Source organism: Equus caballus, chromosome 12 (genome assembly GCF_041296265.1).
Source record: "Equus caballus isolate H_3958 breed thoroughbred chromosome 12, TB-T2T, whole genome shotgun sequence".
NCBI lineage: Eukaryota > Metazoa > Chordata > Mammalia > Perissodactyla > Equidae > Equus > Equus caballus.
The window spans coordinates 32,131,116-32,147,828 of NC_091695.1; the positions used below are offsets into that span (position 1 = coordinate 32,131,116).

Consider the following 16,713-nt stretch of genomic DNA (forward strand, 5'->3'; position numbering starts at 1 on the left):
GGGCGGAGTGGTCTGAAGACAGTGGGCAGGAGAGGCTGCATGCGGAGGGAAGGGCTTTGTTTCAGGGAGGCAAGGCTAGAGGCTGCATGTCAAGTGGCCTAGAAGAGAGGTGGTTGGGAGCTGTAGAAACGGGGGAAGACCAATCACAGTAGGCGTGGAAGGGCCTTGGGTGGACTGAGGAGAAGGGGTCTGGCAGGCAGGGCAGGCTCAGCTCATTTGGTGTGACTCCACGGTGAGATCGGTCATCTTGTTTTTGTGATCTTCTCCATGAGAAAAGGTAGTCTAGCTTGAGGAGTGGAAAAGCACGGTGATGGGTGGCCTTCCATAAACAGATTGGCCATATAGAAGAGAGGCTTCAGCAAGTGATCAGCTGCAGGGTGGTGGCGGGTCGGGAGGCAGGTAAGCCTGGGAAGGGGTGTCAGAATCGGGAAGCATTTGTGCTTCCCGAACCATCCAGAGGTACACGCAGGATTTCAGGTGCATCGCTTTCATCTGCCGTTGAACCGTCTCACGGCCCCAGAGCAGTTGGGCTGGAAGTCACCCTGAGGGAGAGTGAGAGTGTCGTGAGGAGTAAGGGGTAGAGGAAGTAGGGCTGGGTGTGCTCCAAGGGGAATTCCAGACTTGGAGATCTTCGAACAGGCAGTAAATCTCGTGTAACGCTACAAGAAGGTATTTCTTTAAAAAGATGTCGAGAGGTGTGTACCAAAAGTAGATGAGTTGGCATGTCACCCTGGCCCTGTCCACGATCGGGTGGGGAGGCTCGAGGGGTCCCCTGTCTAACTGGCTTTAATCAGATGAATGGACTCTGTCTTCTCAGATCGTAAGGCCTCCTGAAAATGAAGGCAGCCAGCCTTCTTTCCGGAGAACAGGGAGGCCCTCGGTGGCGGGCCAGGACTGAGGTGTGGCTGGGGTGCCCACGGTCAGGGCTGAGCGCTGGGCTGGGCTGCGCCCTCCTCGCCTCTGCTCACCAGTTCCTCCCCAGGGCCTCTCCTAGTGACTCTCTTGAGCGTCTCCCTCGCGGGTGCTCAGGGCCCCAGTCACTGGTTCAGGGGACTGTTTTAGCCGGGAGTGTTGATTGTCTGTCAGTCTGATTGCACGCAGTCTCTGCTTTTGGTTCGGAATCCTCAAAGCGTCCTGCCCAGCCCGGTTCATACCAGCCCGAGCTGTGGTCAGAAGGGCTTCTGCAGCCGCTCCCTCCGAGGGGCCTGTGGGAGCGCTTCAGACAGTGCCACGCAGAGAGAGGAGTGTCGGTGTCCACCAGCCTCACACTGCGGAGCCTGGTACAAATGGGAGAGTGACCGTAGAAGGCCGCAGGTCGGGGTGCGGGTGCTTCCTGGTGGGTCGAGGAGAAGGTCGAGCAGAGGCAGGGCTGAACACCCCTCTGCGGGCCCTGACATGGGTGACGGATGCCTCTTCCACGGCCCAGACAGCTGGACCCCATCCTCTCATCTCCAGGTCTGCAGTGGCAGCATTGGCTTTCCTAGGTATGGAGTGTCCCCACTGGCGGGGCTGAAAGGCTCAGTGCTGGCGGGAGCGAGGACAGAGGTGCCCTCCTTGGAGTCCTTTTTCTGTGAAATTACGTGTTTTCCAAATTGACAGCTTCTGGCTTGACTAACAAACTTAGTTCGCTTTTCTTATCTAATAATGACCTTTTGTTTTCCATATTTCAGCCGACCCCACTTGGGCAGTGTCTCGGATTTCAGGTTCCCTGTGGCAGACGGTCCCGCAGACGCCTCCAGCAGCAGCGCGGTGTTGCGGCGCCCCCAGAAAGGCCGCGTGGCAGCCCTGCGGGATGAGCCGTCCAAGGCAAGGGCCTCCGTCCTCGCCGCCCGCGAGCTGCCGGCCCTCGGGCGTGTCTCCTGCTCGTCCCGTGACTTTGAGACTTTGGGGATTCCAATGGTCATAGGTCGCCTTCTCTCTTCCCCTCCCCCCATTTTCCTTTTTCTGGCTAAGAGTTTCGTTTTAGGCATGCTTTTTTCTGAAGAACAAGTTCTGATAGAATATGACCTACTCTTAAGTGCAACGTAATGTAATTAGTACGGTTTGGAAGCAGCGATAAAGCGTGAATGAATGCGTGTATCCGTCATCTTTTAGTGAGAAGAATTCACATCGGGAAGTTTAAATACCTTCCTACTTGTGTCTGTTTAACAGCACGTCTTTATCTACTTCTGCGTATTTTTATTTACAGCACCCGTATTCAGTGCACACCTGGTTTGGGCCAGGCGTCATTATAGACTAGGGCTCCAGCAGTGAATACAGGCAGAGAAGATGCCTGCACCGCCAGGGCGCACGTTCTAGTGAGGAGCCAGCGTGCGTGAGAAGTACAGTACGGGCCGTGTGTCAGTTTCCTCTCACTGCGGTCACAGGCTGCTGCGAGCTCAGTGGCCTAAAGCAAGGAGCACTTAGAGTTCACAGGTTCCGTGGGCTCGGGGCTGTGAGCAGGACAGTTCGGGCTCAGTTCTCCTGAGGTTGCAGCCGTCCGGATTCTCACCTGGGGCTGAAGAGTGCACTTCCAGGCTCACTCGCCTGGCTCTGCCTGGCCCCTCTCTGGGGGCTGCTTGAGTGTCCTGGAAAGGTGCCCGCCAGCTTTGCTCCGGGCTCATTCTGAGAGAGAGCCAGGAGAAAGCCCCAGAGCCTCTGAGGCCCTGGTCTGGAGGCAGCACGCCTTCACCTGGGCGCGTTAGAGTGAGTTAGCGAGTCCTGCCCTCACTGTGGGCCAAGGGAGGAGTGTTAGAGAAGTGTGGACGTATATTTAAACCACCACAGGGTTTCCGATGGTCATAAGCAGGGAAAGGAAACCCGGGGTACCCTGAGCTGTAGGAGGGGAATGATAGTTTTAAGTAGGGTAGCCAGCGAGGTCTCACAGGGACGGTGACATTTGAGCCAAGGAAGGGAAGGACCCATTTGGAGATATTAGAAGGTCATGCCAACACGATGTGCTGATGGGTTGAATATAGAGTATGAGACAAAGAGGCGAGTGAGGCCCCCGAGGGCCCGTGCTTGAGCAGCTGGAGGCTGGAGGCTGTCTCCTGCGATGAGGAAGACTGCGGGGCAGGGGAGACGAGTGGAGCCTGGCCCTGATCAGGTCGACAGCCCTATCTGCTGTCCAGGTGGACGTGTCAGGTAGGCAGTTGGATATTCTGGCCTGGAACCCAAGAGAGAAGTCTGGACTAGAGATAAAGATGTGGGGGTCATGACCATACAGATGGTGTTTAAAGGTGTAAGATGAGATCAAGTCCAAAGTGGGTGCCTGTTGATAGAGAGGAGCTTCCAGGATAGAGCCGTGGGCCCCTCCAAAATTGAGAGGTTGGGGAGACTGAGAAAGGACCGGCAGGAGACTAAAGAGTGACAAGGAGGTAGGCAGAAACCCTGGACAACGGGGCCTGCAGCCGAGTGAGCGAGATGCTCAGGGAAGAGGGAAGAGCAGCAGGCCTGGGCCTGCCGATGGGCCAGACGAGAGGGCGGTGGAGGTCAGTGGCGGACTTCTTAAGGTGGGCGCTTTGATCCTGGAGCAGCTCTGTGGGAGGGGAGGGGAGCAGGAGGAGAGGAGGTGGAGGCGGAGTCGAGGCGGCTCTGGAGACCTTTTACGCATCGGGACGAAGTGCAGTGGTGGCTGGAAAGAGACGTGGCATCCAGGTTCCGTGGTTCTGGTGTGTTATCTGAAGGAGGGAGAAGGGCGCAAACCTTCTCAGGCTGATGGGTGTGGGCCAGTAGAGAATCGATTACCCCGAGAGAGGGAGGGAGCACAGCAGGCGAGCCTGGAGTCAGCCAGAGGGGGTGCGCCTCGTGCCCAGAGGTGGGGCTGGCCTGGGTGGGGGCCCAGGTACCTGGCCGCGACCTCAGATCTTGGGAGGGGAGGTGGAGTGCATGGGTAAAGGCCCGGGGGACGGGGAGATAAGCCAGCAGGGCATCTCAAGTCTTGTGGTTGCTCTAATGTCGTGTCAGTGAAGTGGGAGGCAGGGCCCTGGGCTCAGTGAGGACGGGAGAGGAAGAGATGGAGGCTTCGAGAGAGGGGCTGAGACAGCCGCACGGGATGGGTCACGTGGCCCCGGCGCGCATGCCTTCTCTGTGCGCGTTCTGATTGCACACGGTACCCCTCCATCACGCGAGACAGGAGTTGGCTCGGCACAGAGGAGCCTTTTCTCCGAGAGCCTCAGTTCTCTAGAGACTGTGGTCCGCCAGCTCGCTCTTCCCTGGGTGTTGAGACGAGTGCGTCCAACGGCTGCCCTGCTGTCTCCTTCTGCCCCTGCCTGCTGCTGTCTGTGCTCGTCCACACCGGGCTCAGAAGAGGGAGGATTGGGGAACTCCAGTGAGGTGTGTTACTCGATAACACTAGTACAGTGGTGTGGCAACTGCAGTGAACACAGCTGCCGTGGATCTAGTGAACTTTTTACTTCCCATTAGCGTGGCTGATCGTGCCATGTTTTTGTGTGTGTGGTTTTTGTTTTTGTTTTTGCTGAGGAAGATTAGCCCTGAGCTAACGTCTGTGCCGGTCTTCCTCTGTTTTATATGTGGTTCGCTGCTACAGCGTGGCCAACTAGCAGTGTAGGTCCAAACCCGTGGATTCAGGCCACCGAGGCAGAGTGCACCGAACTTAACCACTATGCCACAGGGCCGGCCCCCCCATGGTGTATTTTTCTAATTTTCAGTTTTTGTTTGCACTCGGTCTTGTCACCATTGTGAATAACGTCATGGAAATGCCTTGTGTCCACAGTGAGATGTGACTGTTACCAGGCAGTCTAAGTAATCGACTGTCCTGCCCCTGCAATACTGCCTGCTTAATACGTGTCAGCAACTTACAAGCATGGCCTATTTTTCCAAAATCTTTTGGGCTTCTATTTAAAAGATATTTAAGTTTCTGCTAGGTTTACTGTAAGTTGCTGTAACTTGGTTGTTATTTTCCATCTTTGCTGAGATTTGATTTTCTTGTTTCTAGGTACAGACTCTTAATGAACAGGATTGGGAACGTGCCCAACAAGCGAGTGTCCTGGCCAACGTGGCGCAGGCCTTCGAGAGTGATGTGGACGCGTCCGACGGCGAAGACGACAGGGACACCATCTTCAGCCCAGCTGGCCTCTTGTCCCCCAGTGGGCAGGCCGATGCCCAGACGCTGGCCATGATGCTTCAGGAGCAGCTGGACGCCATCAACAAGGAGATCAGGTACGTGGGCTTGTGCATAGCACCACAGACACCATGCATGTCTCTAAAGAATTGTATGCTACCTAGGACAGTCTGGAAGAAATACTGTGGACGTATTCTACACGTCCCATGATAGTAAAACTTAGTTCAATCCTGTTTGAATAGTTTTAAGTTCTGAGGTTGCCCTTGATTGGAAAGTTCAGTTGACCGGGCGTTCTCGCCACAGTTGTGGTGTGGGTACACTTGTGTAAGATCTTGCAGAAGGGTGAAAGGGGTTCGGTCTGTTCCCCCACGAGCCGATGACACAGCTGGAGAGCGTTGCCGGGGAGCTCAGTGTCCACCTGTGCCACTCTGGATCCCAGGCCGGGTTCCAGAGACGGGCGGGGTGCAGAGAGCTGAGCGCACATCGGAGGAGGCCTCCCTGCTCCGAAGTGCAGAGGGGAGCTGTGGTGTGGGGCAGGGCACCATGGAGAGCCAGGAGGAGGTGGACTGGCCTGGCGCCCTTGTGGGTAAGAAGCAGGACTCTTTTCACGGGCAGTGCCAGGTGGCGGGTGACTTACAAGGAGAAACGCCAGAGTTCAGTCCACTGGCAAGCGAAGGTGAAACATGCAGTAGGAAGCGGGAGGGAGAGTTTCCTGCCCCCCTCCAGCCTGAGTGTCCCCCAACTCTGAACCCTGCGGGGGGCAGGGAGCTGGGGCAGCGTCCACCTGCCGCTTGTGCCTCCTCCAGCGCTGAGGAGGGCCCTCTTGTGTGTCTTTCAGAGCCTCACGTTTTCAGGTGTGTCACCCAACCACCTGGAACAGAAAGCCGAGGTTTTCAGATTGGCAAATTCCCACTCCTACTTGCGTTTTCCTCTATTAAACTAATAGAATGTGAAAATTGGTTCATTACAAGACAGTGGTCAGGGGCAGGCCCCATGGCCGAGTGGTTAAGTTCACGCGCTCCGCTTTGGCGGCCCTGGATTTCACCAATTTGGATCCTGGGTGCTGACACAGCACCGCTCTTCAGGCCATGTTGAGGCGGCATCCCACATAGCACAACCAGAGGCACTCACAACTAGAATCCAGCACTATGTACTGGGGGCTTTGGGGAGAAGAAGAAGAAGAAAGAAGGCGACGATTGGCAACAGTTGTTAGCTCAGGCGCCAATCTTTAAAAAAAAAAAAAGACAGTGGTCAAAGAATGGTTTGAATCTTAACCTCGTCAGTGTTTCAGAGGTGTTTTCTTTCGAAAGCCTCTTAGCAGTTATAACAGTAAATTTACACGACAAAGGGCCGACTGTGGGGTGCAATCCAAAGACTTGCCCATCCGAGGGGGGGCTGTCCCCGTGGCCGAGTGGTTAAGTTCCTGAGCTCCGCTGCAGGCGGCCCGGTGTTTCGTTGGTTCGGATCCTGGGCGCAGACATGGCACTGCTCATCAAGCCAAAGACTTGCCCGTCCGAGGGGGGATTAAGAGGCCTTAGGTCTGGGGTGCAGGGTGACAGGGAGCCCAAGATCTGCCCTGTCAGGCCTGAGGCAGCCGTGGTCCGGTCCTGCATGCACACAGAGACCAGCCGTGTGCCGGTGACCCTGCGGGAGGTCCGGGCAGAGTTGCTGCCAACATTTTGTTCTTGTCAAGCTGACACAGATGCCAAGTGCCGGTTCCTGCGCAGAGCCTGCGGGAGGGAAGGAGGGGCAGAACTAACTCCAGGGAGAGCTGTAGGCTCTGCAAGGAAGGGGTGTGCGGCCTGCAGTCTGCCTCCGTAAACCACGGTTCGTGTGCTGTGTTCAACCCCGCAGAGCCCGGAAGACTGCCTTTCCCCATCGCTGTGGGAAACGCGAAAGGATTATAAACGTCAGCTTTTATTTTTCACAGTGTATTGCTAAGTAAAATGGGTTCTTCTTTATGTAGCAAGTTGACCTGATATAAATGGTAAATTCTGTCCACTGCCTTGGTATCAGTAACAGAAAGTACTTTCAGAATATATAAGTAGAACTTTAATTGGACAGGTTACTGCAAGGTTACTACTAATTTAATATTAGAGTAATGATTTGCATAGTCAAATATTAAAACTGCTGTTTAAGCATCCACTATACATTAGGAGAGAAGAGCTTTAATTATGAATTTCCAAATTAATGCAGCATGGTTGACGTGAATTCATTCAGATGAGGCTGGTGGAGAATTCTGTCAAATAATACAAACAAAATACTTTTGTTCGAACTCAACCTTTAAAAAAAAAAAATCAATGTTTTCGTCTAGTCTAGAGACTTAAGTGTTTGGAAACTCCTGATTGCTTTGTAAATTGATTTTTTGATTATATCAGAGTTCCCAGTTTCCAGTCAAAAAAACCGATAGGTAAATGTGCAGCTGTGCCCTGAGAAGTGGGAATGTCGGAGCTGTAAAATTCAAACATCTCGTTGTGTAGTAAGAGAGTTGCCAACTAGCCCCTCCAGACTTGTGGGGTACGTAAATAAAATCAAACGCGAGTGATCAGAGATAGTTGGTAAGACTCAGTGGAAGGTGTACTTTGTGCTGTTCCGAAGCCGAGTGTGTTAAAGAGAGAAAAAGTAGAACGTTTTTGCTGAAGTGTTAATTGTTGGAGCAACCGTCATTGGAGTTTCCTTACAGTAATGCAAGCACCGATTTTTTCATCTGAACCCGTTAATCTGTCTGCTAATGAAGGAAGGATGACTGTTTTGTTTTTACTTTAGGTTGATACAGGAAGAAAAGGAAAACACAGAGCAGCGGGCGGAGGAGATTGAGAGTCGAGTTGGCAGTGGGAGTTTTGGCAATCTTCGTCGTTTTAGATCAGTGAGCTCCATTCCCCTCTACCCTGCCTCCTCGCTCGCCGGCTCCTCTCCTCCGAACAGTGGCCGGTCCACCCCGCGAAGGATTCCGCACAGCCCAGCTCGGGAGGTGGACAGACTAGGTATCATGACTCTGGTAAGGATTTGTCTTTTCTTGTGCTGTCTCCCCTCGCCCCCGACACACCTGATTTAAGTCTTGGACACCAAGAATATGCTTTATTTTTAACCCGGAAGAAAATCAGGTGCATTTGTTATGCTCAGAGGTTTGAGATTTTTAAAACCAACTCATATTTAATCATTCAACAATAGCATGGTGACAAATTAATTTTAATATTGGGGTGATGCCTGAACTCCAGAGAAGTTTTCACTTGTTCAGCTCTGAGCGTGGTCAGCTCTGCAGGGTTCGGCAGCTAGGGGGATATTTTTGTTTTCCAGCAATAGACAGTGTAACAAAAGTAAATACAGCAGCCATCGTAACATATAGGAAAATGTGCAGAGAGAGTCAGTGCTATCTGTCTTTACGTTCGGGATGCCTGACTGGAGGGTACAGAATATGCCCTCAAAAACAAAACTGAAGAAAAAGCTAAATCGGTCCTCTTAATAATGCCCTCGGTGGCATGCTTGGCACCGGTTCTGCAGGTGAATCCAGGGTGGCGTGAGTGAGAGCGCGCTGCCGCTTGGCCTCCCCGGGAAGCGCGGGGCTGCGTTCGTGCGCAGCCTCTGGAAGTGCAGGGACCGCGACAGCGTGCTGCTCTAAAGAATAGTGCCTAGCTTTCTCACGTGTTTAGTCTGGGTTTTGTGAATGCATGAAATCATGTTGACAGCGTTCTGCTTTCTCACTGCGCTTCCGTTCTCATTTCTTCTGCTACCACCCATTTTCGTTTTTAGTTGCGTTGTTAGCCTGCGTGTAATTAAATGAACCGTGAATCGCTTTAGTAGCGTCCGAAGTGGTAACTAGTCCATTTCGCGTGTTTTGACATAGTATTTTTATAATTTACATCGTTAGCTCATTAGCTGATATTTTAAGCTCTTTGACAATTTCATGCTTATTTCCTTTCAGAGAATTTGTAAAAACAGTTCTGTTTTTCTTTTTCCTTGTTTTTGTAGTTGTGTGTGCCGGCTGACGCTGTGTCTGCTTCCGTGTTTAGTTTTGATTTCCTGTGTCATCCTTCTGTTTATTTTGTCACTGTTAGTCCAGGCCTCAGCCCGCGCTGTGACACCCCCTCCACGGGGTGCTCAGGGAACCGCCACAGTGGGGGCCATGGTGTGTGTGTGGGGGCCACTGGGGCTCATTAGTGGGGTTTCTGCGTTATCTTCGTTTCTCATGAAATAGTGTCTTTTTCCCTCAGTAGTGATACGTTTTTACTGCTGTGTCACTGTACAACAGATGTGGATACAGGCATGATATCGCTGGATCAGAGTGCTTTTATTCAAACTGTGTAGGGTTTGTGTAATTCAGAAATGAAATCTTTTATATATACAGAGATAATCCGCCAAGTATAGAATTAACGGAAACTTGACACAAACAGTATACCTTTTGGTTTTGATGCTTATAGTCAAGACTGTAAATTTCATCAACTTGTTGGACATAAACAATTAATGCCTTTAATAGACTATTTTTTAAATTCACATATCTCATAGGAATCATAGAATGTGAAGATTCCACCTGCTATTCTGCTAGCTTTTATCCTTACGTATTTTCACAGGGTACCCTGCTTTAATCAAAAAATTTATGTTTGAGAAATTTTAAATCAATTTCTAGGTAAGAATTTTATATGAATGACCAATAGGTGATTAATAACTAAAAGTAGGTTTGTTCAGTTTTATAGTAAGTCTTGCAATAACTTCCTCGTCAACTAAATTGATGTTTAGAGACATGTTTTTCATTAGGGCAAACTAAGTTCTAGAGAAGTTTGGCTTAGAATAGACAACTTTTAGGGCCCTTTGTTCTATAAAATGCCGTATTTTAATAAATTGTATATGTTGTAATAGAATTTTATCTCCCTGAGTAACGATTTATAGTGTTTCTCTAGTAAATCTTGAGTAACTTACTGTTTAAATTTCATGGTGAAAAAGATGTTCCATTTCCAGTTACGTTTTCTCTGAATCTCAGCTTGCTTATATCTGTCTTGTCATTCTCTTTTTAATATATTTACCTGTACTGATCCTTGAATTTTTAACTTCAGAGTATGCAGTAAATCTGGTTTCTCTTCATTTCTTTGCATGCGTCCGTCAGCCTAGTGATTTAAGGAAACATCATAGAAAGGTCAAGTGTTTAGTAATTTAACATACCTTTGTTTCTCTGAAGTATTGACGGGCACCTATCATTTGGCATGAATGAGCCCTGTGAATCACTGACATTTAAATGGACATGTTGACACTCACCTGGCATGTCACAAATGACGATTGTCCTGTTGGAGACAGGTCACTGGTGGTTTGCATAGAATGCTGGGACAGGCGTAAGGGTGTGCCTTTCTTCCACTCATTTGCCTTCTCATCGTTGCATGCTTATTTATAATGGCTATAGTATTTTTTCAATGAGAAATTACTGAAGCAGAGCCACAGATTTTAGTTTGGGGAAAAACTAATTTTAATAAGCATAGCTAGAAGGGCCGGCCTGGTGGCGCGGCACTTAAGTTCGCATGTTCTGCTCCTCGGCAGCCCGGGGTTCGCCGGTTCGGATCCCGGGTGTGGACCTGGCACCCCTTTGCGAAAGTCATACTGTGGGAGGTGTCCCACATATAAAGTAGAGCAAGATGGGCACGGATGTGAGCTCAGGGCCAGTCTTCCTCAGCAAAAATAGGAAGATTGGCAGTAGTTAGCTCAGGGCTAATCTTCCTCAAAAAAAAAAAAAAACATAGCTAGCTGTCATGAGCTCTTACTGTATGCCAGGCCCTGTGCTGAGTGCTCTACGAGTCTGCTCTCTCGTCCTCATGGACTTCCCGTGAGATGCAGGTTACTGTCGTTATCCCCATGGACAGATGTGGAACGGAGGCTCAGAGAGGCCACGTGCTGTGCCTAGGGGCACACAGTTAGGGAACGCTGCAGTGTGGACTGGTCTGATTTCAAAACCAGGACACTGAGTCGCTTCCCCCACGGCCTGACTTCTCTGCAGATTCTCTCACCTCCTCACTCGTCCCTGACAGCGGGGGCCAGCGGGCCTCTTCTCCTTATAGATAGTCGTGAATCGGGCCTCCCTGTTCTTGGAGGACGTGCACGCACTGGGGAGCAGATCTGTTGACCAGAATGCCTTCCTCCTAACCTTCACGCCATGTGCCTAGCCTGCACCCCGACCCAGAAGCTGCCTGATCCTGCGCTCGTAGGCCGCCCTTCGGATGCTCGGGCAGCTGTCCTCTGACCGCAGCGCTTAGAGCACATGAGCTGGGCAGCAGCCGTGGGAGCCCTCCGCTGCGCAGAGCACCGTGGCGATTCAGCGAAACGCAGGCTCAAGTCCCCGCTGTCAGTGATGATTTGTGACCCGGGTGTGCTGCTCGCCCTCTCTGCGCCTTGGTTTGCCCTCCTGTTTAAGTGAAGACAACGACAGAAGCGCGCTCCTCGGGGTGGCCGCAGACGGTGCCCGTCCGTGCACGATCTGCAAGGAGCTGAGAGCTTATAACCGGCCCCGCGGCGCACAGCACGCCCTCAGTCCCACCGACTCGCATCCGTGTTTCCCTCGGTGGGAAGGCTTTCTCAGGGAAGGAAGGAGCGTGTTGATTGACGTCCAGGCAGGACAGCCTGACCCTGTTGCTCACGGCACTGTGGGCTGGCTGGCTGGCTCCTTCGAGGGCCTTGCTGTGGGGCTGTGGTGAGGATGAAAGGCAGGAGTGCAGGCATGGTGCAGACACGGGCGGCGTGGGCCACGCACTGTCCTCCTCCTCAGCGTCCCTGGCCTACGCCGCCGTGACCCCCCAGCTGTCGGGGAGCTTCGTTCCAGTCAGCTCTGAAAGAGCGTGCAGGCCCCAGCCTGGCGGGCCCCGGGCTGGGCAGGGCCCCTCACCACGGGGGCGCAACGGGAGCAGCCACCGGCCAGGGCGGGCCGCTCCTCCTGAGCTCTGTCTCCGCTGAGGACAGTGAACTCAGTCCCGTGGACTGCTCCCTGTCCTGTTCTTTTTTGTTTTTTATAGGTGATTGTTTTAACCTCAGTTTGAAATCTCTCCCTGTTTCAGTTTCGTATTGATAGTTTCTAGCCGTCGTAGCCTTTGGTTGTCTGCAGATTGTAATTTGAAATCAGGAGAGCATGCGGAATCTATCCAGCTACGGCTTAAGGTTCTATCTTAAATGAGTTCGACTCCGTTTTGCACTAAGCCCCTTGGTTGTCACTGAGCCGCTGTGGGGCTGCAGTGGAGCGACACTCTACACAGTCGCATTAAAAAAGCCCAAGTTGGCTGCTCAGGTCTTGCTGTTTGTACAAACGCCTGCCACGCACGTTTTGAGGACTCCAGCCCTGCCTTCACCACGGAGCCACATGGATCAGTAAGACCTGCCGGAGTTAACGTTTTCCCCACCGCCTCCTTCCTGTCCTCACGTTCCCCGACACGGGAAAACTGGCAGTCTGAAGGAGAGGATCTTCCAGTGGAAGGCCAGGACTGCTTTGAGCCGGCTTAAACAAATTGCTTTTAAACCGCGTAGAAAGACCTCAGTTTATAGCATCTGTTCTGCACGCTGAGACGTATGAGACAGACAGGCGTGTCTGGGATGCAGGAGTTAGATCCCTTTTTGCTTTTCCACTTGTTACAGAGTCCAGGAAGGTGCATCACTACTCAAAATGATAGTGGATCATGGTACAAGCTATTTCTCTTTTTCTCCCAAAACAAAAAGTTCTGGACAGTTTACCCAAGAGGTTTCTGCCCTCTCTGGTGTTTCTTCTGAATGCATCAGGAGATAAACACGTTCGTCTTCAGCTCCTCATCAGGGACAGTGAGTGCCGTGCGTGCTGTGTGAGGACGAGGTTTTGGGCGTGGTTCAGATCTCGGTGCCCTTCAGTGGCTGTCCTCGTGGTGGCCTAGGATCCTAGGGCGGGCGGGCCCTCGGGCTGCGAGGAGGCTCAGGAGGAGGAGTGCCCGTGTGTCCTGCCCGGGTCTCTGCGCTCGTTCTGGTGCTCGTAGGCCAGGAGTCGGGCTCTGCTCTGTGCTCCTGCTCCTGATAAGTAAGACGGTCCTTTAACGTGGCGTTGGGCTAGAACGAGGCTGGTTGTACTCAGCAGAAAGCATAGCTCGTGGATTTCCACATAAGTTTATGGTTATAATTTAAAGCCTATGTGTTGTGGGGTTTTTTTGGTCACAGTGTGTTGTTCACTAATTTTACACTGGTCTCAACCCCTCAGTTGCCAGCCTCCCTAGAAGAGGTACGAGACGACAAGACGACAATAAAATGTGAAACCTCGCCCCCGCCCTCCCCGCGGTCCCTTCGGCTGGACAGGCTGCACAAAGGGGCACTGCACACGGTCGGCCACGAGGACCTCAGGGACTTACGGAAGTAAGGAGGGCAGCGTCCCACCCTAGCCCGGCTCCAAACAGACCGCCTTCTCATGCTCAGCTTTCAGAAATCCATTGCTCTCTTCTTGGGGAAAAAAGTCAGAATGATGACTTTAAAGAAATACTGGTTAATTGAGTTGAGTTGATTTAGATGATGCCCTCGGGCTGCCCTGGGAGCTCAGGTGAGCCCAGCAGAAGATGCTGTCTGTTTGGGCGACGTGAGTTTAGAAAGAGAGTTCAGTGATAGCAGCAATCTTAGAAAGCCTTCATTTCTTCAGAGTCTGCAAATTGACTCTTGTGAGAACTTTCTCTTCTTGTGGAGCATTTGCTAAGCATGTGGCGTGTTCTGAGCGTTGCTCTGCAGGACCGTCCGTGTCCCGCCGCTCGGATGCGCTCTCTGCCTCTGAGCTGTGGAGAGCCCCACCTCGTCCCCAGCGCTCCAAGCGCCTCCCCACAGGGACCATGAGAGCCAGTGGGTGACTAGTGTGCTCCTATGTCAAACTACCACGGGCTGTGCTTTTGTCCCGCCCTGGCAGCCCTCGGTGGCGGGTGCAGGTGTCCATCCTCGCCGCCTCTGCAGTAGGCCCTGTGGCTCTTGTTTCGCGGCAGGGACGGTGGCACTGGGGAGGTTGCTGGGGCGCTGGGGTCAGGCCTCCAGTTGGGAGAGCATCTTCACAGCCGAGGGGCGGCCCTCAGGTGGGCTCATGGTGCTCTCTGCCTTCCATGGTTCGGACTGGAAGCCTTCTCAGAAGGAGAGCTCCGGCTCAGAGCCTCAGCTCCTCAGAAACGGTTCTCCGTGGTGGGATGGCTGGGAGCCTTCGTTTCTACACGCGATGCATTTTGCGAAGGAGACATGCCTGGAGGAGACTTGGAATGCTCGTGTAGTTGGAAGAGCAAGTATTAAAAGCGTGGAGTGTTCTAGTGCCTGTGAATGGAACGTTGTGTTGGGACGAGGGCGCTCATTAAAGATTGTTTTCTATCCCCAAAGCTCCACAGGCTCACAGGACGGCCCCGTGAGCAACCCCAGCAGTAGTAATAGTAGCCAGGACTCGCTCCACAAAGCCCCCAAGAAGAAGGGCATCAAGTCCTCCATCGGCCGCCTGTTTGGCAAGAAAGAAAAGGGCCGACCTGGACATGCCGGCAAGGAGTCATTAGGACAAGGTGGGTGGCTTCCAGCAAACATTCTTAACCCTTAGGATGGAGGCGGGGGGCCTGCCGTGTGTGTGCCTACTGTGTGCCCCCAGTTGTTCCCACGGGCGGTCTGTCGAAGACGCTGGGCGTTCTCAGGGAGTGAAAGCTCAGGAGGCGTATGTTTTCTCTGGGACACATGCGACCCAGAGAGCCACGGTGGACGTTCTTTGGCCCTGAACAACCTGGCGTCCCAGACAGAAAGGGCTCACTGTCTCTCGAGCATTCTCGTGCCTTGGTTGCCTAGTCAGAAACTTAGCCTTTAGAGGTGTTCTTTGCCTGCAAGTGCTCTTCCACCTGTTTCTGAACTCACCTAATGCGGCCGTGTTGATTTCTCTCGCTGTTTCAACCACTGGGCCCTCACAGCTGGCGTTTCGGAGACCGAAAACTCAGCTCAGGATGCCTTGGGACTCAGCAAACTGGGAGGACAGGCGGAGAAAAACCGGAAACTTCAAAAAAAGTAAGCTTTTCGTTATTCGTCCATCTCACTGAACACTTCTCAGTTGTGCCTGATTTTTAACTAACGTTTATTTAATAAATGTAGTATCTATTTATGTGTCTATATTACCTTCTGAAAGGTTAACCTAAAGCTTTTAAGAGACTGTGCTTCCTGGGGGGCTGAGAGCCTCTGCTCAGGAAGGGGGAGAGGACTCAGGGGAGGCTCCCGTCCCCCGGAGAGCTGTCTGATGAGGAGGGCTCCCCGCCAGGCGTGGGGCCCCGAGTCCGGCTCCGGTGCGTCAGCTCTGGGGGGAGGGGCCGCTTAGCCTTGCTGCACTCCCGGTTTCCTCCTCTAAGATGGGAGTGCAGCGGTACGCGCCTCACACGGCTTTGTGAGTGTTAGACACGCATCTGTCGCTACATAAACACACGTAAAGCACTGGCACCAGTGCCAGCCATCCTAAAATAGGGAGAACTGAGTGTGTAATTGCAGCCACCGCTCCGACTTGATCACCAGCATTCAGAGTTTGCCGTGCGGGCTATGATCTGTCAGGAAATATTCGCTGTGTTGCCCCTTTTTTCCTCCTCCGGTAGATTTTGTATTTTTATCTTCAATAGACTCGTGATTTTGTGGTCTGTTTATTAAATTTTGATTCCGATTTGTCTTGACTCTGAAAATAGGTGATAGCAGGGTGATCATTTTCTGCAAAGGTGCTGAGACGCTGCGATGCCCCGGGGTAGGGGCATGGAGGAATAGTGTGTGCGTGTTTCTCTGGCTTCGTTCTGATCAGGAGCAGGTTGTGTGTTGGTTGACCGTATGTCAACCAGAATTAAGTAGATGAACGAGGTAGGGAGAGACAGTATCCCAGTGAACTGGCGACTGAAAACTGAAACTGAACCACCCTCTACGACAGAAGGGGCAGTTAGCAGTCCCAGAGGGAAGCGCTGACCTTGAGAATGGGCAAGACGGGCAAGAGCCAGTGGTCAGATGGCAAAGCTGGGCGTTGTGACAGGCTGACGATTGGTAGGTTCTGTGGTCAGTCTGACGATAGGAAAGGTCGTCTGGCCACTCAAGTACCCTGAGACAGCCTCATTGGTGTGGCACCTGGGCCTACAGTGCGCCCCGAGGACCACGCTGGGGCCCGGGGACCCTCTCCCCTAGAGGCCACGTGCCTTTAGCTGTAGAGTTGCCGGTTGGGTTCCCTTTTGTGAACCCTGTCTCGTTTTCGTTCTCTTCTCAGAATCGTACTAATCTTCTTGACTGGCCCACTGCTGGTCTTATTTCAGGCGAAGTGCCGTTGTTTCTGTTATTGCTCACCATGCCCTAGGAATACTCAGTCTTTCAGGTCCCCGTGAATGGAAATCCGCAGACACCATTGAACAGCAAAACGTGCTTTGAACGTTGCTGTCTTTGAACTGTATAAAAATGTTTTAAAGTAACTTGGGTAATTGCCATTTGCCTTTGTGAAACGTATCCCAGCCAGGCCTTTTGCCTCCTGGAGCCATGCCAGGAAAAATGTGTCCGTTAGATTTTGCTGACGTGTTCTAGTGCACACGCTTGCACATGCTGGAATAAAATCCGTAAGGTTTGTGGCAGTGCGCCTCGGTCCTCGTCCCCGGAAGTTCATGGTTCCTGTAGGGTCACAAACTATTCAAATTGGCCCAAGTTTGGGTCACCCTTGTTTTCTA

The 16,713-nt window shown here is 52.2% G+C and overlaps 1 protein-coding gene across 33 annotated transcripts in view; it reads left to right on the forward strand.

The window, feature by feature from the left end:
• Positions 1-16,713, forward strand: part of LOC138916677 (liprin-alpha-1-like) — a 105,941-nt gene that overhangs the window by 59,018 nt on the left and 30,210 nt on the right. For all 33 annotated transcript variants that reach the window (XR_011423986.1, XR_011423989.1, XR_011423987.1 and 30 more), the window contains 6 exons: positions 1,671-1,806; positions 4,937-5,160; positions 7,829-8,060; positions 13,248-13,399; positions 14,387-14,559; positions 14,953-15,046. Coding sequence is in view for 12 of the 33 variants with exons in the window: in XM_070229817.1 (XP_070085918.1) it covers positions 1,671-1,806; positions 4,937-5,160; positions 7,829-8,060; positions 13,248-13,399; positions 14,387-14,559; positions 14,953-15,046 (1,011 nt within the window). In the remaining 21 variants the exon portion in view is untranslated. The remainder of the gene's footprint in view (positions 1-1,670; positions 1,807-4,936; positions 5,161-7,828; positions 8,061-13,247; positions 13,400-14,386; positions 14,560-14,952; positions 15,047-16,713) is intronic.